At 49.2% G+C, this 27,646-nt stretch overlaps 1 protein-coding gene across 6 annotated transcripts in view; it reads left to right on the top strand.

Annotated features, from left to right (window-relative positions):
• TTC7B (tetratricopeptide repeat domain 7B) overlaps positions 1–27,646 on the top strand; it is a 254,815-nt gene that overhangs the window by 189,925 nt on the left and 37,244 nt on the right. For 3 of the 6 annotated variants that reach the window (XM_060620534.3, XM_060620536.3, XM_060620539.3), the window contains 4 exons: positions 455–552; positions 4,981–5,145; positions 7,496–7,546; positions 16,444–16,584. In XM_060620534.3, coding sequence (XP_060476517.2) covers positions 455–552; positions 4,981–5,145; positions 7,496–7,546; positions 16,444–16,584 — 455 coding nt within the window. The remainder of the gene's footprint in view (positions 1–454; positions 553–4,980; positions 5,146–7,495; positions 7,547–16,443; positions 16,585–27,646) is intronic. The other 3 variants (XM_060620535.3, XM_060620537.3, XM_060620538.3) reach the window with 3 other exon arrangements.

The following is a 27,646-nucleotide window of genomic DNA, read 5'->3' as shown; positions in this document are numbered from 1 at the left end:
TCTTCTAGAAATGCCCCAGGCAGGTGACTTCCCTGGGCAGTGAGGGCTTAGGTGTAGACCGTTGATTAGTAAAGCAGTTCGAGGACGGTACGGGCTTGAGGAGGTGCAAGACATTCAACACAGAATGCCAATCCAGTGGGTTCCCCATTCTAAGGTGGTTCGAGAACCTGCCTTCAAGGTTTCTTTCTTGTATCTTATAATGACACAAAAAGGGCGAAAATTAGCAAGGGTCTGTGGGTGTGGTTTACGTGTGTTTGTGACAGTGAACATGGAAAGTAATCCCAGCCCAGGCCTTGCCGCAAGCGGGATGCCTGGTCGTCAACGGAGAGAGTGTTAAAGAGCATCGAAAACGCACAAAAGGGGTGTTACTGCACTTCAGGGTCAGTGGTGGTTAAGTCTGTGTCTTTCCCCTGCCCCCCTTCAAATGACTGACCTCTGCAGCTGTGTTTTGCAGTGATTCTGGACGTGGGAGCAGCCTCTTAGATAGAACCATTGCTGACAGACGACAGCTTAACACAATTACTTTGCCAGACTTCAGCGATCCCGAGACAGGTGAGAATAACAGACCAGAGGGGACGAAACGGTGTCCACGAGAACGTGGGGCCTGGCCCCGAGTGGCGTGGGGTGGAGACTGCCAGGGACTGGGCTTGGAAACGCTCCTCACGCAACTAGGTTAAACTCAATCGAGGCGCATTTTCTCCAGCGTCTCTTCAAGTGTGTGTTCACAGTGGGGGTTGCGATAGTGCCTGCCCGGCAGAGCTCTTTGAAATCTTTTCTATTTTTCCCCTTGTTCTCAGAGCCCAAAATTCAAAACTAAAATTAGATCGTTCCCATCCCCGTGAAGCTTCCCCTCTGCTTTTCTGTCTGCCTCTCTCTCTCTCTCTCTCTTTAGGTTTCAGACCTTGCTGAAATCGGTTTTGATTTTTAATCAGTTGCACATAGGAACATCCTCCCCACCCCCACCCTGGGCCAAAAGGCCCTTTAGGGACGCAGGTGGGTTCCGAGCTTCTGATGCCCCTGTCCCCACGTGAAGGCCTGCTGCACTCACTGCCTCTGAGCAAATAGGTACACCTCGTCATTTGTGCTTCCACATCTGCCGGGTAAGGAGGAGCAAATATGCCTCTGTCATTTCCAAACCTCCAAACAAGTAATGCTAACAGTTACACCAACCATCCAGGGGCAGTTTGGAGGATGTAAAGAAATTCCCTCTGCTTTGAGCCTCAGAGACCATTTCACAGCATCATTGGAAAGCCGGCTCTGCTTCCTCTCCCCCTGCCCCGCAGAGGCAGTCTGTGTAAGGCTTTAATCCCCGTCTGGGTATGCCTGCTCTTTTATGGGCTGGCTTCATGGAAGGAGCCTCCCAGTCCTTCTCCTGACCAAGCCTTTCCAGAGAAAGCCAGGGAGCAGCCCTGAGGTGTGCACAGCCATCTCCTGGAAGATCCGGCCCCTGGCAGGATGGAAGAAATACCACCTCTCGGAGCCAGATGTGCTACCCGCCCAGGCCCATGCCCATGCTAACAGCTGCCTGCAAACAGCATTCCTGTGCTAGGCTCCCTTTTACCAAATTTGCAGTCTTCAGAAGTCTGCCCCCAGGGCCCCAGGGTTCCTAGGTCAAAGGAGTGTTGGGTATTTGGATGCAGCATGAATTGCAAATCAATGCGGTTTAACACTGGCAGCCTGTGCTCAAAATGCAGACGACCAAGCCACAGAGAAACTCCCCCTCCCCGACCCTGCAGTGGCCTGACCGCCTCCCTCCCCTTGACCAGCAGTCCTTGGAGGGGGGCCTCTGGCTTTGAGTAGCACAGAAGTGCTCCTAGAGACACTGTGTAAGCCCTCGTTGCTGGAAAGGCTGTCCAGACTGGCCGCTGCAAGGTGAGGCTGGGACACGGTGGGGAGGAGGGGAAGCTCACGGCCGCACCTGCAGCAATTTGGCTGATTCAGAACAGCTGCTGCGGCTGCCCAGGGCTTCCTCCCCCGTCACCCCTCCTCACCACCCTGGGAGGACAGTCCTACTGAATGCAGACCCCCTCTCCTTCCAGCTGGCCTGGACCTTAATTTCCCCTGAAGTCCCAAGGCTCGAATGCCACATCGCATTAAATACAGAGAGTGGCAGAAAATAAGAGAGACCCTGCTGTTATTTGTTCTCCCCTTTGCCCCGTGGGGCATTCTCCCTAGAGACCTCAAGAATCTCCCTCTTCAGGTTTGAGCCTTCTCAGGTGCCATAGCGTCCAGGAGGGGTGTGTCTGTGGCACAGGCAGGGGCTCCTGCATCTGCTCCGTCACTCACTCCGGGGGTCCCAGGCGGTTAGAGTCTGGATTGCTTGCACAGGTGCCCCGCCCCCAGCAGGAGAGAAGCACAGCCTCCCAGGCCTGGCCACTGACCATTTTACTGTTGTTGTTGTAGTATCCCTGCAAGATGATTCTTGCAGGAATCCCTACAAGACTTCATTCCCCAGCCCTGCCCCCAGAGCCCCACACTCTTGGTTTACACAGCACCAATTACTTACCCAGGAGGCCAGGGAATCAGAAGAATGGAAGGCCACCTCAGGAGGCCTTGCCAGTTGCCCCCTGGTTGTAAATGAGGGTAGTACGTTCTGAAATGACAGTTGAAAGCAAAGAGACGAAATTTAGGGAGGCTCGCCTAAAAATGGGAAGTGTGCCTCCATCTTGGTTACTAGAGCCCAGTTTTCTGTAGTTCAGCTTGGGGGGTGGGGGAGCAGTCAGAGGGCCAACGCATTCTCATTCATACACCTATGTGGATGGCCTAACTTGTGAACAACACACAGATTTTAGGTTTTGATTCGGAAGGTGCCCTAGAGAAGTTTTTACTCCCGTCCCCGCACCCCCGTCTTGTTTTTCCGTAAAGGCAACCATTTTTATTGACTTTTTGGTTTGCCCTTCCAGTGTGTTTGCATTCAAATATTCAGAGATATCATTTCCATGTCCCCCCACACGACAAATAGCGGAATAGGGTGTATATATGCTGTTCAGTCCCTGGCTCAGTTCACTTCACGGCATGTCCTAAAGACCCCTCCGTATCCATCCGTACAGAATGTCCACATTCTTTACAACAACGTAGCATTCCATGGCACACACACCTCGCACTCTGGACTTAACCCGTCCGGCGGGGATCTCGGCCATCTTCCTCCTTCCCTTTGCCACAGTCTTCAGCGCACGTGAGGGAGGAGGCTGGCTAATTTTGAGTATCCACTGCAGCTCTGCTCATTTCGGAAAGCAACTGGGCTTAGAGAAAAAGAGAAAAGGAACTTACCCGAGGTAGAAATGCTCCTGAATCAAAACAAAGTGTCTGAGAGAACCCAGCCCTGCAGGTGACATCTTGCTAACAGCATTGGTCCATGCAACACCTGCTCTTCTCTTCTTTCCCCAACTTCCTCATTTAAAGGGCACAGGCATGCGACACTAGCAAAGCCACAGCGTTGGCATCGGCAACGATGCGGCCAGAGCCATGGCGAACTTCCACCGCCATGACCCCGTCCGTTCTCAGTCAGCCAGCGTGCAGATAGGCCCTCTTGGGTTACTTGTTTGGGTGTTGCAGAACAAAAACGTATCTCCTTTTAAAAAATTTTTTTTCTATTGTGGAAGATCTTCAAACATACCCAAAATAGAGATACTAATATAATGAATCCCCACGTACCTACCACCAGCTTTCAGCAATTAGTATTCCTTTTGCATCCACCTCTCCTGTCCCACACTTAGATCTTATAGAGTATTTTAAGGCACATCTCAGACATCATATTTTGTGTCCTAAAATTTCAGTGTACACGTCAAATAGATAAGAACTCTTAAAAAATGTAAGTCCAATGCTATTATTATACATCTGGGTCATTATAAGGTGCAGGCTCAGCATTATTGATATTGGAAGTGGTTAATTAACTAGGTATGGTTTTTTACCTCCGAAATTGTCCACATGAACATCTATGGAATAACATCAGGGGAACTCTTGTCTGGAAGCTTTGGATTGGCCAAGTCCACTGTGGCTAAGAAAGTGGGCATTGGGTTCATTAAATGGATGTGACAAATTGAAAAACCCCCCTAAACAACATGTTTTCCCTTTCAGTGTCACCTCTGGTCCCCCTTCCCCCACCTCTGATAGGTCCCAGCCATGGAAAAAGAGGAATCAAATAGAGTGACAGTCTTAACGTTGAAGCTATGAATCATTGTCTTTTCTTAGGAATAAGTTGGTAGTTCCTTAAATAGAGGATGAAAAAAAAATTTTTTTTTCTTCCTTTGCCTTCAAAACAGGATGTGGAGTAAGGAGATTTATCTTTAATCATTAGTAGATATCACTGGACACCTGTCCAAAGCGAAGTCATTCTTTTAACTTGAAAGTTTGGTCCATTGTGTCTGGGAAAGGTGGTCTCCCTCTTACTTGTGTATGTCTCCAGCTGTGAGACCTGAAGGCGACAATAACAGCTTCCTTTTCAAAGTGCCCCAGCCTGTGCACCGAACCACAGACCAACTTAGAAAGCTTAGCACTCTGTTGTCATGATGCTGGGACTAAGACATATCATCATACCTCAGTATCTCTACCTAGGAAAACCTAACCTTTCAGGTAAACTTTATATAAGGGCTTCTCCTAAAAAACAAGTCCAGGAATAACCAAGGTCTACTGCACCTTTCCAAATGAAAAGCGGTTTCCTCTAGAATGTTCTGGATATTGTAGGTTAGAGATGGTCATTGGATCATGCTGCTGAGTCTGTGCCCAGGTAAATCTGAGTTATTTTTATTCTGTGGTGTTGTTGCAGAACAATTAAATAACCAGTGGGGAAAAAAAACAACAAATTTGTTTTCTTCGAAAAGCACTTGTATGCTATTGTCCAGTACAGGAATGATTGTCTATTACATGACCTCATTTTCTTTGCAGCTTATGTGAGTATATGAAAAGCTAGTTTATTTTTTCCTTTGTGTTTCTAAAGCTTTTTTTGCCTTTATCCTTTTTTTTTCTCTTTCACTTTTTTAGTGTCAGATTCCTCCTCCTCCTCCTCTTCTCTTTCAAGAACCGAATCTCCTCTCCACCTGTTTGTATCTCCTCATCTTCATTCTCCTCCCAAACCTGACACCTTTGTGTGGCCCCCTGCAGCTCATTCATTCAATGACCCAGGTCCCCGCCAGGAGCCCTCTCTGTGTAAACATGCTTTATGGTTTTTCCTTTCTTGTTAGACCTGCTTCATTTGCCTGGTGTTTCATTTTCTGATAATCTTCCTAACTGATAAGCTGAATAGGAAACTCCCATCAAATTTATCTGAGGGGAAAATCTTGCTAATTTAAAAAATCCAAGAGCTGTTTGGGGCAGAAAGAGACATTGGTGCCCAAGTTCCAACCTCCTCTTTGAAAAGGAAAGGAAACCTGTTTTGAGCAGAATAAACAGAAGCTTTTGTAGACAATTACGTCCTGTCCTTGGTTACTTGTATGCTTTCCTGGAGTTAATGTTAATGCATAAAAACGCTATTTTTAAAAAAGGCAAATTAGAACATTTTGCCAATAACTTATTTATGTGTATTTCTGATTTTCTATTTAGAAATTAATTCGACAAGCATACAGTGATCAAGGTGATATCCTAAAGATAATGGTCGTATGCCCTTTAAGTTTGTGGTTCTCAAACTTTACTTACTGTCCATCAAAAGCACACGAAGAGCTTTAAGAACCACAGATCCCCTGAACCCCATCCCTATAGCTTAGGACTCAGTAGGCCTGAGCTGGAGCCCAGGCACCTGGATTTACAGAATACCCACTTGGGATTCCAAAGCCAGTGGGTCACCACATCTTGGGAAGCAACGGTATAAATTGTTTTCCATTGGCTAGGAAGGAAAATGTAGGGTTTGGGTGAAAACCCATGAAACCATGTAGGGAAATTGGATGGTATTTTAATCTGATCTTGCTTTTAAATAATACAGAAATTTGAAAGTCTCTTTTATAGTGTTTGGGGACCTGTCCATTAAAAAGAGAGAGAGAGAGAGATTCCTGTACTAAAACGAAACCCTGGTCGGTAAGGTCCTTAGATGGGACCCAACTGTGGGTCTCCCCCCAGGAGGTACAGCCTTGCTTCCTTTCACTTATTTATTTAACATCCACTTTGCCCAAAGCACTGCCAGAAAATTTAATCTCTGTATCCATAATTTAGAAGGGCTCATCTTTGTCCCAGATGCTCAGTTATATGCAGAACAAAAGCCCCTGAGGGGAGGCGCTGTCAGAGAGAACTGCTTCCTCTAATGTGCTCATCGTTTGGATGGTAAAGCTGCTGTGTTAAATTCACACACGCACAAAGCCGGGGCAGAAATGAGGCTATCATCTAAAATAAATCATCCAAACCAGGAAACACTCTGGCTCTACTTATCTGTGTAGTAAGTGTGCTCAACTTTGCTTTCGTGGCAATCCCAGCTTTATGAAACGCAAGATGAAGATAATGTTTATAAACTGCTTATGTTGTTTTTAACCCACTTCTTAAAATAGACATTGTCTCTTAATACAATGCCTCCAGGCAATTGCCACCTTCAGTTTTTTCCAGAAAAGCTGTTTTTTTCACATTGACTGTTGCCCAGTTTTTTGGTCTTAAAATGGGATCTTACCATTCTAGAATAGCATGATACATTCCCACTGGCCCGTCCTCTCCTGTTATACGGCAAACCCACCTCTGTCAACACCATCCCTAGGATCCCTGTGTTCCTTTAGACTTTATAAGGTTGAAGTCCTGACTCTTCAGTGAAGCACTAGATATCAGATGAATTAGTGAATTTTTAGGGCGATGAGCCCCCCACTGGGCTTTCTGCTGAATGTGCTGTATTCCACGAAGGACTCAACTGTTTATTCTTTGTGAAACCCCGAGCCATCTTCCCATCCTTAGAGAGTGCCTAGCCAGTAACCAGGTGTTTTACACCAAGACCGATGTGCCCAAGAATCTTTCTCCCCCATAGATACAACATTTCCTTAGAGAAGGGGAAAACATACCACACATTACTGATAAATGTAAAATTTCTTGATTAAAACTGTAATGAATTTGAATCCCAGCTCCTTTCGTTAGGAGGGATAGCCAAGGCCCCAAGTTCTACGAATGTCTCTCCCCAATCCTTTGACTTCATAGGAGCAAAAACTAGCCGAGGTCTACAAAGTATTGGAATCATGATTAGGGTTAGTGGTGGAAAGATCTGAAAAGTGCTTGTCTGATTATTTTTCCCTTCCCTTTGGAATTTCCTGCCCTGGAAACAAAACACATTACATGAATCGGTCAGCTTTCATGTGCTGGGTGAACATTTCAATGTAGAGGGGAATGCCCAGTTGGCCTTTCTTTGGTTTAAAAAAAAAAAAATCATTGTTAGTGGAAAAACATGTGTCACTCTTGAGTTGAAATCTAATTCGACACAGCCAGACTTAACAGTTGGAAGGTTATTAGAACTCTATTTGCTTTTTTAGCCTTAATTTTGATTTTTCAAATGTTTTGTTTCTTGGTTTTAATTTTTGATTTGGTTTGTTGTTCCAAGGCAACTCTCCAGAAGTATACTTTCATGGTTTCCCCTCCCTTTTTTCAGTTAGTAAGTAGCTTACCAATCTATTAACCTCTCTGAGGGTCTCCAGAATCACGCTTCCCTCCACCACGGAACGTGTGTTGTCGTTGTCGACCGCTGGGAATGCTGAGATGACATGGACGCAAAGCTGCCACGTGCTTGCCCACTCCGCCCACCCCCAGTTCCCATCTCTCCCAAGATTCTAATGCATTCCGCTGCAGCTTGGGCTTAAGCAATGAGGAGGCAGCACTTCTCTGGGAGGGACCACAGAAGGAGGCAGTGTGGGAAAGATGCCCTAGTAAGGGCATGCAGTGGATTGGTCAGCAGCCCCAGTGGCCTGATTGGAAGTGTGAGGCACTCAGCCTCCCCAGTGTGGGTCGTCTGTGAATTTTAGGTAGAGGGAACCAGTTGAATCTGGAAATTTTTTTTCCAGTTCAACCATTATTGCTACATAGGAAAGCAGTCCTAATCATGAATTTTCCTAAAATAAGCTAAACAGATGCCATAAAACTTAACCTACACCTACCAAAATTTAAAGGAGACTAAGCGGTTCCCTGGGTGTAGGACTCATACTTTAGGTGGTATCCTTTTAAGACAGGAGTGAAGTTTCACATCTTTCAGAGGATGTTTCCGAGACTTCTGATTCTCTCTGGGCAAATATTTTTGGGAAATACTGCATCTCCCTCTTAGGGACTGACAGTTCACATTAGCGTATTAAAGGCTCTGAGAAGTCCTGCAGTTTAAAAAAAGTTCGAGCTAATTTCCTGAGCTAATTTCATCATTTTTCCCACCCTGTAGAATCAGCATTCCAGGCACTGCATTCTGGGAGATGCTCACGTATATGGTGATCCGATGCATTTGAATGATCTGAGCCTTTACTGCTTATAGTAAATATACCCCTCAGGGAGTTGATTTCCCCTCTGAAATCCAGCTCAGCTTAGATGTGACTTTATTTCTGGCTTCTAAAAGTGTCAATACAAATAAGACATTTTTTAAAATAAATACAAGTCCATAATAGAAGAGATATGTTTGGTGTTGTCATCACATTAGGGTTCTTCATGGGGAAAAAAAAAAAGGTTTTACCGCCAAGGTTCTTTCGATATCAGGCTCCTCGGATACATTAAAAAGATTTGATTTTCAGAAAGTCAGGTTACCTTAAAATCTTCAGGCAGCCCATATTAGTGACAGTGAGGCTCGATACATTTGTACAAGGGACTTAACTATCTTCTGTGGGAACCATTCCAGCTCTCTCCAAAGTCAGGAAACCTAGGTTCAAGGGCCACTTCTGTGGAAGAACCCAGGGAACTCATTTAATCAGAGTCCACCTTAGTTTCCCCATCTGTAGGGATGTCAGCTTACTAATTCTTCTGTTCACACATGCCTTTGTGGTATGCCAGGAGCCCCTCCTGATCTCAAGCTTCCGGTCAGGTACCTGCTCCCGAGGGGCAGGGAGGTGGCCGCCAGGTGGGAAGAGCCCGACTGGGACACAACTGTCCAAGGCTCTCTCCACGCTGCTCACCACTCCTTAGACCCGGGGACCCCAGGCAGCCCCCTTCTTGAGTGCCCTTGCAGTCCTTATCTTGGAGGAGAATGTGTGTCGACATTTTATTTGCCTCTCCAAGAACATGCTCAAATCAAGAACGCCAACTTGGGTTCTTGGCTCAGTTTTTCCTATCACTGATTCTGGTCAAGCTGCTGCCCCTTTTAGGAACCTGTAACCCGGAGAAGAGAATAAGCAGATTAATGATAAACAAACCCCTGGAATGAAATAAGGTTGAAAAACAAACTCAAGGTCATTGTTTTTTCCCCTTTTCTTATGGCTAGCATTTTATTATTGACCTTGCATTTTCTGACAGTTAAAAATGTATCTCGTGATCAGGAAATGACCAGTCTGTTGGGTGTCTATTTCACCCTCTGCTCCTGCTTAACAGAATAAAGTCGGGGTTTTTTTTAATCTATATTTGAACAAGTTACTCTTAGTGATGACTCCACTGCTTTTGAGGGGTGGCAGTTAAAAAACTCCAGCCCTGATGAGTCAAGTATGAACCTCTTCTTGCTCTTTTAATGAAATTACAGTTAATTCTCCCCAATTAGTTCTGTGGTGTCTTTCTCTAAACAAGATTGAATAGAATCTTAGGAGATTGACAAGTCAGTAACAAATGGCACTCGGATAGAAGTTAAGGAGTGTGGGTCCAATCATTAGACCCTCACCCAAAACCGGGAAGGCTTTTCCCATAAGCTGCGTTCAAAGACAAACACAGCCTTCCCCAGACACTCGAGTGCAAAGACACAGCCTCATGAATATGCAACGGGGAGGGTTTCTGATGGCGATGAAAGCATCTGCCTGGTGTCGTCCTCCAGAAGGTACTGTCTCCAGCCCAGAGCCATGGCTCTGCTCACTCTGACAGCTGGCATCTTCCTGCATGCTTGTGAACGGCTTCCCTCCACGCTTCCCGTGTGACCTCCTGGCCCTGCCAGCACCCGCCAGCAGCATGCTGGGTCACCCCCGCATGCCCACTGGTGACCGCATCCCCCAGTCTCTCCCTGCCTTAGTGGGATCCTTCCCTAAAGCTTTCCCTGGAAAGAACTTTCCCCCTTCAGGAGAAGACACATCCTGTCAGGTTTCAGCTGTGCTTGATATTCTGTTAAAGTCACTTGGAAATTGTGATCTCGTCTTGAGACCGTGGGTTTGGCTGTCCTGATTTATTTGGCTGTCTTAATCTCTTTCCCACTCTGTGAAAAAGGGAAGTATCTCCTAGAATGGGCACCAGAGTTATTGATCAGAGGAACCCACAAGCAGGAGGCCTGGTTGTCATGGGAATTGGGTAGGGCCGGCGGTTGCCTGTAGAGCACTCGAGCCCCACGCCCCTGTCACCCCAGCAGACATGCTACAAAGAGGGGAGCTGAGAAGGACACGTCGCACAGCACAGCGAGGAACCCACCCCCAGCCCCAAGTCAGCCTCCTTAGAGAAGGAAGACCACCTCCAGCAGAAATCAGGGCCGGAGTGGGGTGGGGGGAGCCAAAATGTTTAACGTTAAAAAAAAAAAAAGGTACAGAGATAAATAATGTTGATGTGAGAGTGGGTTCTCCTCCCCCTTCAAAAAATAAGAGACAGTCATCACTGGCTACGGAAGGGCTGTCTCCTTCTGCCCCGAGGACATCCTGGGTCTCAGAGCACAGGTGGCAGGTGTGAAGTCACCAGCTGCCAGCAGTCTGCAGCGTCGGACTGATTTACTTTCAAGCCCTATCTCGAGAAACAGACGTTCTTTTCCTGTTAAAAGTGAAAAATTGTAAGCAAAGCTCTCTGGCAAGAATGCTTAGTCATTCAGGGTTGCTATTTAGTATTCGGGGTCTTTAAGAAGGTATAACTGCTTCCATTTCCTTCTTATTGGAATTGTTTTCGGGGCGGGGGGGTGGAGCACAGCTTCTCAGAAACTGGAAGCTGAACGAAATCTACTGACAGATAATATTGCATCATTTCATAACCGAGGGGAAATCAGTAGAGGGGTTCATCAGCCGTGGAGGATTTCTGCGTGCCCACTACTGGAGTGGCTCTGTTTCTTTTCAGAAAAACTGTGGGGAGGCCAGGTATCTGCCACTGTAGCGTTAGGGAGAATGTGGGTGACCAGCAGAGAGAGGGGACCTGGGGCACAGCCACATGCTCCATCACTCTCTCCATATTCATACACGTGAGGCATCTGAGTTGATTCTGGGGCCGCGAAGCAGAGAGCAGCCCGGATCCCAAGCAAACACACGCGAGCTGTGTCTACTGACTCTCCGATAAGCGAGTTTCGTTGCACGCAGTGTAACACCTGTCCCTTGTTCCTGGACTTTGATGCTTGCCTAGTCACTAGGGGGGCAGGGTTCCTTCTCAGACCCAGTTTATCTGCTACACGCTGAGAAGATAGGAGGGGAGAGGGAGGGACACACCCTTCAGACCATAGCCGCTTACCTAATGCCACCAGAACAGTCAGAAGGACAGCTGGAATATAAATATAGGCCATGCATTCAGTGACCACGCTTGTGAAAATAACGCCTCATTGAACATAACCAAGCCACGTCATTCGTCGTGCCTTTTGCTTAACAAAACGGTTGCCTTCGGGATCCCTTTGAACGGTCAGATGGGGTTCGCATACAGCTGCCACGTTGGAGGGCTGTGTGATGTCGACCACAGGTGTAGCGTGCTTTGGAAAAAGGATTTTCGTAAAGGCTGCAGCTGCACAAGCAACTTGAGCTGGCTGTTCCCAGTGTCCTGTCTGTGGCAGCGTTTCTCAACAGGGTTTTCAGCACATGATAGCAGCATGGGTCAGCAGAGGGGTTCAGAGCTTGGACTCACGGCTTCCTGAGGTCAGTGGCCTCGGTCCTGAGTCCTCTCAGCCGTGGGGAGATGCCTGTCCACTTCAGTTCCCCGGGGCCACTCTGTTGCCGTCCCCTCCCCCCATCCCCACACACAGGGTGGTCCAAGGAGAACCCCGATGACAACCCGGGATGTAGGGATCAGAACAGTTCATCAGGGGACACTTTGCCTTCGTAAGAGGTGCCCAAGATCATATTTTCTTTGGGGGCATCTTGGTGGCAGGGAAGAGAGAGCAGTTGGCTTGAGAAAATACAGATCTCAGCTCCAGGGCATCTGATCCCCACCCCCCACCCCCTCTGGACCATTTGGACGATTAGGTCACAGAACCTGGACCAGGTTTTAGGGCACATTCTCACCTGCCTGTGTCAGCTCTCGGTTCAGTTAGGTTTTGCGGTGGCTTTTCAGGGCCTCGTGCCCTGTGGCTGGGGGACTGGGTGGAGCACCACAGCTGCTCAGCTTGCAAGGTTAGGACAGTGATAAGCACGTCTCGAATTCCTGTGCTAAATAAGAGATGTACAGCAGCCGGCCTCCCTGGCTTACCTGTGGAACCTGATTATATGGGAGCTGATTCCTCCAGAGTCTTGGATTTCAAATTAGAAATATGTCTTCCATTCCTTCCTCCGTCTGATTCCTTTTTTAAGCCTCAATTTGTCCATTTCTCTGAGGGTAATAATCCCTTCCACCCCCACGTATGCTGTGGGAATACTTTTACTTTGGTGAGAAGGAGAGTGGTTGCTTTAAAAAAAAGTGTTGGTTAGAACTAGCATTTCTAGTTGTGTACCTACATAAATCCAAATCTATTTTGATATCGTATCTATTTTGGCACTTACCGTTTTAGTCCCATGAGACAGTAAGATACAGGCTGTTTTGGTTATTTTCTTTAATCAGATACATCCATTCTGATTCATAATCGTGTTTATTTATTTTTTTCCTCCAAATTCTAATCCAATGGAGGAATCTGATTGATGGTGTTATTGCCAGGAATAGTGGGTGTTAACTATTAGATAATGTTGCCATTGTTACCAGTCACCTATTATTAGTACATATCTGAAGGCTCTAATATCCATCCCTGGTTTAGGACGTGAAGGGTCTCTGCCCTTGTGAAGCAGGTGTTAAAAGGGATTGACTGGGAAGGGAAAAAAAAAATATTTCTGAGAAACCTCCGTTACCCTCCATATTTAAATGGCTTGGTTATATTAGAGATGGGAGAAAGTCACGGAGTGAGGTGACTTGTGTGCAGTCCGGGTGCTTGGAGGCGATGACAGCCATGCTGAGAAAACCCTTTGAGACCGTGAAGGTTCTGGCCTCGGAGCCACTGTTAGTCAAGGAGACTAGAGGACACAGACGTGCTTTCCCAAAAGAGGGAACCACTGTCTTCCAGATTTCAGACAGTGACGTGCCTGTTGACAGTAGTCATTCATTCATTTTTTCGTTCCACAGGCCTTTACCAGGTATCTCTCACGGGCTTGGCGTCGTTAGCCCCTGAGAGCACCTAAATGCACGCTTCCTATCTTCCAGAACCACAGTCTAAGAGGGGAGACAGTTACATTAACTTGAACATGAAACGGTGTGGTCTGCTCAGTGATAGCCACACCCCTAGGGAGCTATAGGAGCACCGAGGACCCAAGGCACCAAGGCCTAGCTTCTTACAGGGGAGGGGCAGGGGGAAGAAACGGAAGGCTCACAGCAGCCTTCCTGGAGGAGGTGGCTCCAGAGCTGGATTTAGAGGCTAGAGGCTAGATTTGGAGTTAGATTACTGTTTAAGCCCTAGCTTTGCCACCCACTGGCCGTATGACTTGGGATAAGTTCATAACCTCATGAAATCTCAATTTTGTCCCCTAAACCGTGCAGATAACATTGTTAGCAGCCCCACAGAACTGTTTAAAGGTTAAATGAAATAATCTATGTAAAGTGCTAGTTGGGAGTGCCTGAAGCCTGCTACACCATGTTCACTAAAACTCATCATCACTACCGTCATCATTTGCCAGAACTTATCCACAGTGAAGCATACTATTATGTGAATAATTAGCTACTTTGGTCCTATATAGATATCACAAAGAGAAGGAACTTTAACAGTAGCTCTGATTAATTTGTTTGCAGACCAAATGAAACAGTGAATCCAAAGAGCAAAATTAGCCCCTCCAAAAGTCACAGGTCCCTTGTAGCAAGGGAACCATAGAACCTACTAGAAAATGTGTAGAATTTTTCTTCAGTAGTAGTTTATTGTTGTATTTTGTAACGAATGAATGACCAAACATTTGAAGCGCTTCTCAGTTTTGGTTTCCAGTGTGGTAAATATAGAGAGATATATAACCCCTATAAGTACAATCTCTTGAGGGGTTCTCAATAACTCTGCAGAGTCTATAAAAGGATCCTGAGACCAAGAGAATTGAGAACCAATGTTCTTTAAAGAACAAGATCTTCCTGGAACTCTGTTCTCCAGAGCCTTGGGCCGCAGGGAAAACTCACGCTCGCTGCCTGGCGTGTGCAGAATATGCTTTTAGGCTTCTTTTGACCAAACATTAATGACATCTGCTTTTCTGTCTCTCCAGGTCGGTGGGTCTCAGTCTTAGCTGCACGGTGGAATTACCTGGGTGATTAACAATAGGCCTAGCCCCATCCCTAGAGTTAGTGACTCAGTTGGTGTGGGGGGTGGTTTAAAAATCCATGACATCATGGGTTTTGAAACATACCCCCCCCCCCCGCCAAGTAATTCTGATGTGAAGCCAAGGTTGAGAACCACTGTTCAAGGCAGTCAATGAGAAGGCAAGCCACCGTGGTGACGTCAGACTATAGCAATGGCAACCTTGTTTATTTAACTGACAGCTGCTCCTGAAACTCTCAGGAAAACTATATGAAATCTTTGTTCTCAAAGTTAAAATATTTATTTTCCATTAAAAAAAAAAAAGTTCAAAACGAGACCAAAAAAATCAGCAGTGTAATCACTTTGCTGTTTAGATTTTGTTTTTCTGTTTTTGTTATTTCTGAGTAGTCAGACACACTTTGTCTACCCAAGAGTCAGTTCTTAGCTGAACTTCATTAGGTCTTCCGGATGGTAATGGCATCGATTGATGTCTTCTAACTCGGCCTCCGGTTCCTCCTCCTGTGTGGCTGCATTCACTCTGCAGGACTCACTTCCTTCCCGGGACAGAGGGCATGGGGGGTGGCGGGGGTGGGGGGGGCTCTCCTCTTGCTCGTCCTCGTGGGTGCCCTGTGTGGATTATCCACAGAAGGTGAATTCCTGGCCTGGTTTCTGTCCACCTCCCATAAGCCACCTCCACCAAATCCCTGCTGAAGGATTTGAGTGTATTTAGAGGTATCTGTGTTTCCTTCATGTTGGAACAGTCAAAACGCAAAACGGATGGCCAGTCTATTGCTGCAAATACTCTTAAAATGAATAAATTATGGTGCACTTCAAAGCCCCAACAGAAATTATGTTTATGCTCACAATTTTGTCTTATCTAGAGTATAACCAGCTCCGTTTATTTGAGTAGTCAGCATTGGTCTTTATATATTATCACTGTTTGAATCCTTATGATAAGTTGATGGTTCCATGTTTATCTACATATTACACTTTATGATGAATTCAAATTTAGAATGTGGCCAGTGATAGAAGTATCAAGTTTTCACCTTGAAATAACTGAGACCCTTTCTCTCAGCTCTGAAACAACATCTCCAGGAGAGAACTTGGGGAAGAGGTGAGGACCAAGCCCCTGATGGTCTCCAGCCATCAGGACCCATAGAAGGGCCACACGAAGAGGAATGAGTCGATCGATTTCCGAATAGAAGTTCCTTTGCCAACTCCCTTTGCCTGTGAATGTGCTTGGTCCACACCTCTCCATAGCCTTTTAGGACAAATTTTACCCAAGAGTCAGGCAGGTAGCAACTCCTGAGCATAGGTGCTTTTGCTACAGCCCATCCTCCCTCAGCTTAGCCTTGATGACAGACATCTGCTTGTATGTAGGGTGAAAGCGTGCTCTCTCTCCTACTCCTAAGTCATGTCCTAGAATGTGGTTCCAAATCCAGGGGTGTTAGCTGCCTTGCAAAAGCCAGGGAGTGGAATGGCAAGTGGCTTGGTTTATCTTAAGAACGGCCTCCATCCCTAGGAGGCAAGGCTGATTCTTCCTCCAGTCACCAATTCCCCCCCCCCGCCCACAATAGTTTCCAGGTTTAGGCCCTGACAGGGTTCCTTGTAACTTTCCTTTGTAGCACTTCATTTATGCCACGTTTCCGCATGAGCGCCATAGCTGTGTCTCTAGCTGTACCCCTGTCCCCCCCCCAACACTCGCGCTGTCCTAGACTGAGCTCCTCAAGGGAGCACCTCCCACGGCATGTGCTCTGGATGTTGACTAAAAGATTAGCTAGAGCCTTGGATGGAAACTCAGGTTCAAGGCCATAATGATTGTCCGTATTTCTTTATGGACATAAGACTTAGAAACGTCCTGGGGAAGGAGTGTGTGTTCGTCTTGAACTCGTGTCTGTGTGTGGGAGGGGGTGGGGGGGGTGACTAGTCAGTCGGGTCTGTCCTCTGACTTCTGATGCCGTCTTCTCGGAAACCCCTCACAGGCTCTGTCCACGCCACGTCAGTAGCAGCCTCAAGAGTGGAGCAGGCACTGTCAGAAGTGGCCTCTTCTCTGCAGAGCAGCGCCCCCAAGCAGGGCCCACTACACCCCTGGATGACGCTGGCGCAGATCTGGCTTCATGCAGGTACTGCCCTGCCCCTACCCGTGGGCCCTCCCACCACCCACACCCACACGACTGAGCCGGAGGCCGGAGCATCCTGTGGGCACTTGCCTATTTAGCCTTCAACCCCCCATCAGGAGAAATCACGGCCTTTGTGGTCACACGCCAAAATGCCACTACTTCCTTGCAGGAACCACGAGTTGCTGTGTATCTCCCCACCCCGTCCCCTGCCTCGATACCCTGACCCAGAGGCTGGTACAGAGCAGGCATCCAGCGGAAATTTTCTGATTGGACGTCAAGGGTCCTGGGGAGATCTCGGTGGCGGTTGTAGGGTTTGTGCTGCAGCAGGGACCCCAGAGCTACACCCAGGCTTTCTTTGCAGGGGACAGTGTAGTAGGGTGTCCCAGGCTTCAGAAGTCTGGAAGTCCATTACTCTTTACTGGCTGTGTAGACAGGAGCTAATAGCTTCACCCCTCCCCCTCAGGGTCCACATCTGCACAGTGGGGGTAATAGCACCGGCCTCCTAGGGTGGATGAGCGCGGCGCCTGGCGCATCCTGGGGTCCCTGGGAGAGGGGACGGGTGTGTTGATGGCTCAGATGTCTTCGTCACGGCCAGGGAAGGGGCAGCGCTCTCGATGTCCCTGCCCCCTCTCTGTTGGCACTCCTGCTAATCCGCAGAGGCAGGGGCGGGTAGCAGCAAACACAGGGCTGGAAACCAGCCCAGAAGGCAGATGTGATTGCCCCCCCTCCTCCAGTTTCACATGGTTGCTGCCGCATAGCTGGAGATCCCCCAAATAAATCCCACGTGCAGGCATTGCAGCAACGAGCGCCCCCCCCCCCCACACACAGAGGCTCTGGGTAGGTGATGGCTGCAGATTTCCTTCCGTATTTATATCTGGGTATAGACGGTAACTTCTGTTCCTCAAGTTTTATCACTGGGTCTGCGAGACCCCCAACTGGGCCTTCCCAGGCTAGACCCTCGGGGTGCACAGCGGAAGGCCAGATTCGGCTGAGGAAAGTACTTCTTACCCACCGTTGTCCATCTATTTAGTCGTCTTTTGCCAAGGCTCATTATGTGATGTTGAGCCTTGTTTGGAACCATCGGCGGACCTTTGTTGGAAACATGGTCGGATCTACCTGGCTTTGGCGGGTCACAGAGCCAAGCTCAGCCGGCCTCTTCTGTGTTGGCATCTTTAATTGAGCCATAACAACTCCCGTAAATTAACAAATTACATTCTTCTAAGCAGAAGTACAAAAGAGGGATGATTCATGAATGTGCTGATTGTTCTTCCTGTGCAGACGCTTGCCAGCATGTGGCCTCTCGCCGGGTCCTAGATGAGCTGGCGCTCAGGGCGTGGGGACAGCAGCAATGCCTTCCTCTGCACTAATGCAGCTCTCCCACAGAAGAGCCCAGTCCCCAGTCCAGGGCCTGGCACCTGTCCCATCCTGCCGCCTGATGAGCGGTGACTCCAGAGAGCAGAGAGGGAAGGCTTCAGTGTCAGGGCCGGCCAGGAGAGACTGGCTGACCCTGCAGGGCCAGTGTGGGGGCAGAAGTGTCTTTTGAATTTGAATTAAAGTTGGGATTTTGGAGGGCCACAGTCTAAAAAAACCAGAAGAGCTGAAGGCAGTCCTTCTAGGCTGGAATGAACTTCCTTGACTTCAGGGACACTTCTTCTTGCCCATTTCTTGGAAAAGTCAGTGACCTGAGTGAGGGTCACTGAGTTCCAGAATGGCCTCTCCCGCTGGCTTGCTGCCCCTTATTCGGTTATTCAGACTCTCTTCCTTTTTGCATATCCCACGTGACTCTTGGGAGGGAATTTTGTGGCTGCTGATGAGAACATTGAAGAACTTGGTAGCGAAGATTCAGTTTAGAGCTGTCCTTGAATTTTTACGTGATCACATAATATCCACTTCTCATCGGCACAGCTTACAGCACAGAACAAAGTTCTCGTGGTTAGTTTATAGGTGTGGCTTTTAATAACCTACAAGTTGGTGGGGGGGCGGGGGGGGGAGGGCAGCTCCTGAGTTGCTCAGTCAGTTGAGCATCCCACTTCAGCTCAGGTCATGATCTCACAGTTCGTGGGTTTGAGCCCTGCATCGACCCGCTGCTGTCAGTGCAGAGCCCGCTTTGGATCTTCTGTCCCCCTCTTCCTCTGCTCCTCCCCCACTCACGTGCCTACGCGCCCTCTCTCTCTCTCTCTCTCTCAAAAATGAATGGAAAAACATTTAGAAAAAAAACAGTCTACTAGTTGGTGGCATTGGACTGTGGGAAACGAATGCCATACCTGCCTTATAAACTCTGGACAGAATATTCATAATGCTTATGTTATGTGAATGCACTGAGTAAATTAGAATCTTATGGGGTCTGTGCCATATTGACTCTTTCAAAGCAATGACTTTGAGTCAAGATTTAGAATCGGATCATATATTCATATAGTCTTTGGAGAGGTAACTTCAGAATGAACTGAGAAAACAGCTTCCACTTAACCGTAAGACCTTACCATCTGTGGTTTGAGCTCTACTGCTCTCAGAGGCAAGATAGCAGTGACCAACCACCCTGCCCCCGCCCGCCCTGCCCAATGCCGACTCTTGGACAATTTGTGGTTCCATCGTCAGGCCTAGCAATACTGCCAGATTCTGTAAATTTTGCAAGCTTTGGAAGAAACTAATTAGATCAAGGCCTAATGCCCAAAGCCATGGTGTTACTGTGGCATTTGTGGGTCTCTCCTCTCTAGATTGTGTTCTCTGGTGAGCTGAGTATAGTGGGAGCTCATGACGAGAGCCCATGGTGAGGGGGCCCCCAAAGCTAGCAGGTGAGGTCACTCTGAGACAACCTTCGATTTTCAGCCTATTGGATGAGCAGGTCCATGGGCCACTGGTATGTCCATTTGAATGGCAAAGAGATCATGAATTGGACACCAGAGCCTCCAGCTGCCCTGTGAAGGAATGGGCCAATGGCCTAGCAGGGAGCACAGATCCGGGAAGACCAAGGACATTTGGCCACATAGGGTCCCTCCATTCCTGAGCGGTGGGACTCGCTCCCAGTTCACACCCTTCCCTCTGACCAACAGCTCTTCACCAGGACACCTGGTGGCTGACCAGCATGGGTTGTGTGTATTTTGTTCCTTAGTTTGTTGGGACCTCCGTGACAGTTTTATCTAAATCATTTTTGAATAAAGAGTACCTTCCCCTGGTATACAACTGGAAAGGTACAAAGGATGGAGAGTGAAAAGGCTCCATCCTGCCCCTGAGCCTCAGCCACCCACCCACAGCACCCTCTGTTAGCAGGTCCCCTGTGTGCTTTCCTGAGCTGTCACTCGCACACAGAGGTCATTGCTCATCAGCACATGTAACGCTGACTCAGACTTTTTCCTGGCTGCATAGTATAAATCATTATATGACTCCATTAGTTAACAGATTATTTCTAATATTTTGCCATTACGGACAATGCATCAGTAAGTATCCTTCCAAATATTTATTGCTCTCTATGTTGCGTGTAAGATAAATTCCTAAAAATGGACTTGATGGACCAAAAGGTATACACTCTTCAATTTTGATAAGTTTGGTCACATTGACTTCCACAAAATAGTACCAACTTATAGCCCCGCCAACAGTGTGTGAATGGCCCACTTTCCCTGCATCCTTATCAACACGACGAACTCTCAGACTTCTAGATCTCTGCCAGTCTGATAGGTGAAAAGTGGTATTTCAATCGTCTGTTCATGGTTTCTGCTCACTTATCTTCTTAGGTACTGAGCTTTCCTTTTTTATTTGTAAGCACATGTTATGTGTCAAAGAAATCTGCCTTGTGTCTGTGATATGAGCTATAAATATTTTCTCCTGTTTTTATTTTGTTAGTGTTTTCGTTGGTCTTTTTTTTTTTTTGGCCAATTTTTAAAAAATATATTTATCAATCTTTTCTTGATGGCATCTGGGCTTTACATGACATTTACCCATTTTTATGGTCTCCTTTTCAGAAGTTCCAAGCACCTTCTGGGGCCATTGGTATATACACCATCTTGTAAAGGTCAGAAGGGGTTATCTCCCCTCCTTTGTGGGAGAACCCAGGCCAGATGGAAATAAGTGCCTCTGTGGTCTTACTGCGGAATGAGACAGACTCAGGGGAGCTCCGTTAGAGCACGTGATGCTTATTGTACCGCAAAACCCGTTTCCCTAGGAGCCGTACTTCTTTAGGATGCAAACCGATGGTTGGCCATCGGAGACTCACACATTCACAGACCTTCCAGGTTGAACCAGAGCCTTTGCCACACCAGGCGGCAGCTTTTTGTTGCCCATCTTTTAGTTTCCACGTTGGGATGGCGGCTAAAAATGACTTTGCGGTAGGTGGTTAATTTCTGCTTGTTACTTACTAATAATTATAGCTTTCACTTTGGCGCTCTCACAGTTGAAACTAGTGGCTATTCTTAGATGTGCAAGATCAGATTTTCTGATTTCTGCTGGGAACTTAAAGCGGTGATACTCTCACGAATTCCCTGGCCCTGGCCCAGCCTACACCCCACCCCCACCCCCTTACCAGGCTCCTCCCAGCCTCTCAAAGGCTGCATCCGCAGGATCGAGGGGTCATCCTGTGACATAGCCCCCAGCTCCCAGACGGGTGGTGTATGGGTCACCGCACAGAAAGCCCCTGCAGGAGGGAACGCTCAGTACCTGGGGGTCGGGCCAGCCCCATTCAGGGCCAGTCTAGATTAAGCAAACCAGCACCTGCTCCTGCCCGGAGTGGCTTTGACTAAATGGTCTACATCCTGCAGGTAGCTAACATTTACCAAGCACTGTCCAGGTATCAGACTTTATTCCAAGGACTTTATATGCCTTAATTGCCTTCTGAGGTGTAAACACCTTAATCACCCCATTTTACCTATGAAGAAACGGATACACAGCTGTCAAGTCACTTGCCTAATATTACATGGCCAGTAAGGGGAGAAGCCAGAATTCAGCACCCCTGCTCTAACCCCGGGTGGGCGCTCAGGCGTTCAGCCCAACGTCTTCCGGCACGTGTTTATGGGCCACAGTCAGAGTGAGGCTCAGGAGGGCAGTGGTCATAAAGACAGACACAGTCCCTGCCTTCATGGAGTTGACAGATGTGAGAGAAAACAATTACAGATTAATTCTCATTGTGCCACGTGCTATGAAGGGTCAGGGTTGGTCTCTCATGAGAACTGACGACAGAGGTCGCCCCAAGCCGGGAGCCAGAGCAGGTCTGGGCATGGGACCGGAGGCCTGAGGAGTGATTGGCGGTGGTTGGGACACGGGCGGGGAGGCACAGGACAGCACCCGGGAGGCCTGCAGACGGTGCTGGAGAGTGTTGGAGAAATGGCAGGGCCCCTGGGCCTGGAGCCTAAGGAGAAAGAAACGACGTGGCCCGAGGTGAGGCACAGTCCAGCAGGGCCCCTGGTAGCCATGCTAAGATCTTTAACTTAATCCTAAAAGCATTGAAAAGCTACCGATGGCCTTCCGGCAGGAGGGTGAAAGGGTCAGACGGGTGGGAACAGAAAGAGTGGAATACAGAGGGTGCGGCTCGGTGTCTGAGGCAGAGGGAGGTGGGCCCTGAGACGCACTGTCCAGCAGGATCCATAGGACTCCCCGGTGGGTGTGAAGTTGGGGGAGAAGGAGAAAAGAAGAATCTGGGAAGAGTTCTGTGTTCGGGGCCTGAGTCAGCAGGTGACTGGTGACGCTGTTCTCTGTGATGGGAAGCCAGGGCGGGGGAGCGGGCATTGAGAACTGATGCATGGGGGTCAGGGAGGAAGGGAAACCAGAGTCGTGTTTGAACTTGGAAGTGTCTGGTGCCTGAGGATGCGCAAATGAAGACGGCACGTGGGCAGCTGGACAGTCAAGCCTCCACGTCAGGTTTTGGCTAGAAACAGACATTTGGGAGTGAGTGATAAGAAGGCCCAGGAAGAGAATGTCCAGGGAGCAGGGAAAGGGACAGGACTGCGTGTGATCCAAGCCCCTCCCACATTTAAAATTGGGGTGGCGGGAGGGGAAAAGCCAAAGCGAGGGCAAGGAGGGGGAGGTCAGGGAGGCAGGAGGGGAACCGGAGAGGTGGCACTGTGGCAGCTGAAAGGGTTTCCTTCCAAGGGGCCTGTGCGGCGCGATCAAGGGCTCTGAAGTCGGGCTCGTGAAAATCCCAGTGTCACCTGGGTGTAGCCTAGTGCTCTCCGACAGAAGATGAGGGCAGTTGTGACAGCTACACCACATAACGCATGGGGAGTGTTCAGTGGGCAGCAAGCGCTTGAGAACTCCTCAAATCACTGTTATTAAGGAGGATACGGCTGGTAGGACGTGCTGCTGGGAGGTTGAAGAGGTGCAGACAGAAGCATTTGTTGGTCGTGGCGGATGGGAGTTGTCGGCGGCCATGACAGGTGAGGCTTTGGGGGCCAGAGATGGAGCCTCCTGATGTGGCTGCAGGGTGGATGGCAGGTGACGAAGACAGGCACGGGGTACCTAATCCTTCCAGGAAGGACCCCTGTGCAGCAGAGGGGAGAAATGAGGGGTAGCTGGGGAGGAGTGTGGGTTCAAGTTAGGGGGCTTCACAAATGGCTGACACAGAAGCATGTTGATTGCTGCTGGGAGTGATCACGTCAAGACTGAGACCTTCCTTGCCCTGAAGAGAGAGAGGATACGTGGGGGGTCTGAATACCTCTAGAAAGCAAGAGAGTGGTGGGTTCCAGGGCACAGGCAGAGGGATTGGCCCTCAGTTAGGAGCAGAGTGGATAGGCACAGAGGACAACAGAGGGCTTGTCAATGTGGTGGCAAGAGAAGGCTCAAGGTCTGCTTTGCCAGCTTCTGTTTTCTCTTTGAATGATGAGCCAAGGTCAGCCAAAGGGGCGGAGGGCTTTGGGGAAGGATTGAGGCATCAGGAGAACAGCTGGGCCAGGGCCCGGAGGGGTCAGGGGTCTCCGATGCAGCTAGAGGGTGAGGAGCCCGTCCTGCCACCCCTACCAAGCCACCGGGGGAGGCATTCCCCCCTGACAGGTTGACACAGCCACTCGGAAACTCAGAAATAAGTGTTGATCCGGAAGCTGAGACCCTGACAGAGGCATTTGGCCAAGCTTTCATGGAGGAAAGGCCCTGGCTATGTTCATCCTGGGGACTGTAGGCCCAGCTTGGGGCCCGGCCCAGAGAAGCTCAGGTTAGGACCGATGCAAGCAAACAAAATCACTGCCTTCTTTCACTTCTGACCTTCCCCGGAGGAAAAGTAAAGAACAGTTCTGGGGAGAGCTGATAAGGGCGCAGCCCTCCTCTGGGCCTTCATGACTTGGAAGGGTGACAGGAAACTCATCAGGCCCTCGTGCTGACTTTGGTATGAAAGAGTGAATTCAGTGGTCCGGGTGCTGTGCTCTAGGAGCACCTGATGCTTCCGGAAGATGCCCTGTGCTCACCATGGGGACTCCCCGGCCCCCCATGTGCAGGAGCTATCCCAGAACCAAGTTGCTAAGGTTTGTTTTCCAAGCGCAAGTCAGGGAAGTAGGGTTTGGGGTAAAGGAAATGGTTTTAGAGGGTCAGGGGGCCCACTGGCCTAGCTCCCTGCCTGCCTGCAGGCCTGACCTGTATGATTGGGGAGCACCTGATGGCACACAGGTCTTTTCCTGCATCCCTGTCGGCCAGACCTCAGGTGGAATGGAAGATCTGAGCACCCAGATAAGGTGCCGCCCTTGAGCTGCCTCCGGCATATACTGCTGCTCCTTTATCTGAGTTCCAAAATAGGTGTCCCCTCCGGGTAGACTATCCCGCAGAGAACAGGCCTAACTAGCTGAAGGCACATTTGTGAGAAGGCACTTTGCATCTCTCTGGGCAAATGCAGCCCTGCAGCAGGCACACAGCCTGCCAGGATCCAGGCTAGATTTCAGCCCCCCTCTGCCCAGCACCTTTGCACAGTGCACAACATGCACAACCCTGAGCCCAGAGAAGGCACGTTGTAAGCCACTTCTCAACCTAGCGGTTGACATGAAGCAGGTGCTTGACAAATGTTAGAAGAATGAATGAATGAATGAATGAATGGGGAAACCAGACCTGTGGGAGACTGTGAGTGCATCTACACTGGGTCCCCCAACCAGGAACAGCTCTTCACCTTGAGGAAGAAACAGTCCTCAGGCTTACACGCAGAGCTTAGCTCTTTCAGATAACACCCATAGATGGTTCAGCAAAGTGATTTCAGAAGGCCCTCCACGCAAGGCATGGTTCAACGCCAAGGCAGAGAAGCTCGACTGGCCGCCCAGGACAACAGCCTCTAGTGGGAAAGCGAGCACACACACAGATCTCATGGGACAAGGTGGACTGGGGTGCGTGCTTCCCAGAGCACACTCAAGGCACTGGAAGAACAGGAGTGTGAGAGGTGGCTTCCCTGGGGGTGTCTAGGGAAGGCAAGTGCAGCTGAAGTGCACTGGGGCTGAGACCCAGGAGTCTTCACAGATGGCCACTCGGGGAGGGCATTTGGGGCAGAAGGAACAGCACAAGCAGAGGTGTGGGGGTGAGACCGTGAACTAAACATCACGGGAGGCAGTCGGAAAGGTGGCAGGGCCCTAATTTTGAACGCTGAGCAAAAACAATTGGGTTAGAGGGGCACCTGGGTGGCTCAGTCGGTTGAGTATCTGACTGTTGATTTTGGCTCAGGTCATGATCCCAGGGTCATGGGATCGAGCCCCATGTCAGGCTCCGCACTGAGCATGGAACCTGCTTGAGATTCTCCCTCTCTCTCTCTCTCTCTCTCTCTCTCTCTCTCTCTCTCTCTCTCTCTCTCTCCCTATCTCTGTGCTCTTCTCCCTCATGCACGCTGTCTCTAAACTAAAAATAAAAATTAAAACAAAACAAAACAAAAAACATTCGGTTACATTCACCTGCAGTAGGGAACCATGGGAAGTTTGCAAGCAGAGAGGGGATTTTATTTCCAACATGTTCCGCAGCAACAGAATGACAAGGACAAACCAAGTGATTCCAAAGGGGACTGTCAGAGCTCAGTGTGAGCTCTCAGAAAGGTGGAAAGTGTCCATGACCCTGAGCAACCCCTTACCTCCAGTTAGAGGCTGTCAGCTGCCAGCAACCAGCACAGAATCTCTGTGCCTGGGACCCCATCAGAGAGTGACCTCTCAGAGCCTGCCCTGCATGGTTCAAGTGCATTCTCGTAGGACCTGACAAGCTCTCGGTTCCGGGAGCCAGCTTCATTCTGTCTTGCTGTTCCTTTGGTGCAGACTCTTACCATCTCTTACATAAGCTCACAAGGCCCTTTGTTCATTTTTTTTTTTTTTAAACTTGAATTTAGCCATCGGTGAAGGGTCAGGGAAACTGTTTGCTGTTGCTTCTCTGACCCTCAACTTGCTTCATTGACCTGTGCCCCAGAAATGGCCCATCTCTGGCCTTCACTGAGCATTCGCTAATCTTCAGACTGCACTTTGAACACCTGCTAAACGCTAGAGCCTGTGCTAAGGAATGCAGAGATGGCTGTGGCTGGGAGTCGCTCATAGTTTAGAGGGAGAAAACAAGTCTGGTCATATGCTGGAGGCTTTAGGAAAGTACGAAACACCCTTTAGCTCCTGAGTTCTGGCAAGTGGAGAGCAAACTGCCAGCTCACTTACTTAAGGAAGTGGAATCTGAGAATGTGGCTTGGCATCTAGTCTCGGTTAGATTCCCTAACATCACGGCTCAGGTAAATTCGCCCATCCCAAACTGCTGGCCTCCCCGTGGCAGAGGCAGAGCCCTGCGACGTGCCTGCAAGAGCAAGCCAAGAACTCAGGCATCCGAGAGACAAGGCCTGGGGCAGAGGGGGCTCTGAAGGGCCACCGCGAGCATGCCCAAGGCCCTCTCCCAAACGCATCGATCAGATGGGACCTGGGGCGGGCGGGGAAGGGCCAGGTGCATGGCTATGGCAGATGAGCCCCCGGCAGACATGAGAAGCAAAGGTTGGAGGGTCCTCTCGAAAAGATGATGTGCTCCAGGGGATGGTAGAGCTTATTTATGGAAGCCACATGGAGCCACAAAGGCGGGAGCTGCAGCCCTGTGGACTCAGGGATGGACACTTGTGAACCCCTCATCCAGGAAGGTACTGGGCCTTGTTTGAGCTGAGGACCCCCAGGAAGGAAGGCTTCCCAAGCATCATAAGCTCAGAGTAAATACCTACAGGGACTCGTTACATTCTAGAAGGCCAGCTGTGTTGTCTAGGCAAGAGGACCCCTCTGGGGATTTCAGGGATGCGGGGAGGCCTCTGTAATCCTTCCCTCTTCCTCCCCAATTCGTCCACTAAGGTCTTGCTCCTGGAGCCTAAGACTGCACCCCAAGAAGACGTGATTTCCTCGTAAAGGGGGAATGACTATTTCAAGCCACTGTCTCACAGGAGCCGAGGTAAACAGAAGGCTGGCCCTGCACCCCCAAATATACCGATCGGCCCAAACTGCTGATGGCTCTCCCAGGTGGCTTCAGCTCCCCGTACTCTTGTTTCTTCATGGCCATCTGGAAGGCGGCAGGGCTCCACGAAGCGCCATCCTCCCCAGTTCCCACCACCCTGGTTGACCCTTACCGCTGTCCAGGGAGAGCTGTGGGCCAGCCTCCGGCCCCAGCTGACAGGTGAACGGGCCCAGAGAAGTTGACTGCGTTGCCCCAGCCACACACTCGGCCCAGGTACAGGAACTGAACCCTCCGTGTTCTCGTGATACTGGCTTACAAACTGAGGACCCTAGAGCCCTGAGGTCCCCAGAGGTGCCTCAGAGGCCGGAAGAGGGGACCAAACCAAGAGGGAGGCCAGCTGCCACTCTTAAGATCCGTTTGGAAAAAGAGGCTCCTTTGGAGGAAATGGTTTGAAAATCACCCCAGGATATCTGCCCCGTGTCCTTCCATTTGAGCTTAAAATGGATGCATTTAGGAACAGCCAGGCCATGCATCTGTCTGCCCCACCTATGTGAGGAGCACAGGCCTTGCCAGTGACATAGGTTTCCTCCTGTAACTTCTGCACCACTGAAAAGAAATCCTTGGAGGCCTAGATTCTTTCTCCCACTGTCATGATCATGACTCAGCTGAGTCTCTGTCTTCCAATCGATTCCTCAGGAAGGAAGCAATAGCATCAGACACGTGGCTGATG

Source organism: Panthera onca, chromosome B3 (genome assembly GCF_046562875.1).
Source record: "Panthera onca isolate mPanOnc1 chromosome B3, mPanOnc1 haplotype 2, whole genome shotgun sequence".
Classification (NCBI taxonomy): domain Eukaryota; kingdom Metazoa; phylum Chordata; class Mammalia; order Carnivora; family Felidae; genus Panthera; species Panthera onca.
Note: the sequence above shows the minus strand (reverse complement) of the source record. Positions and strands in the feature narration are given on the sequence as shown.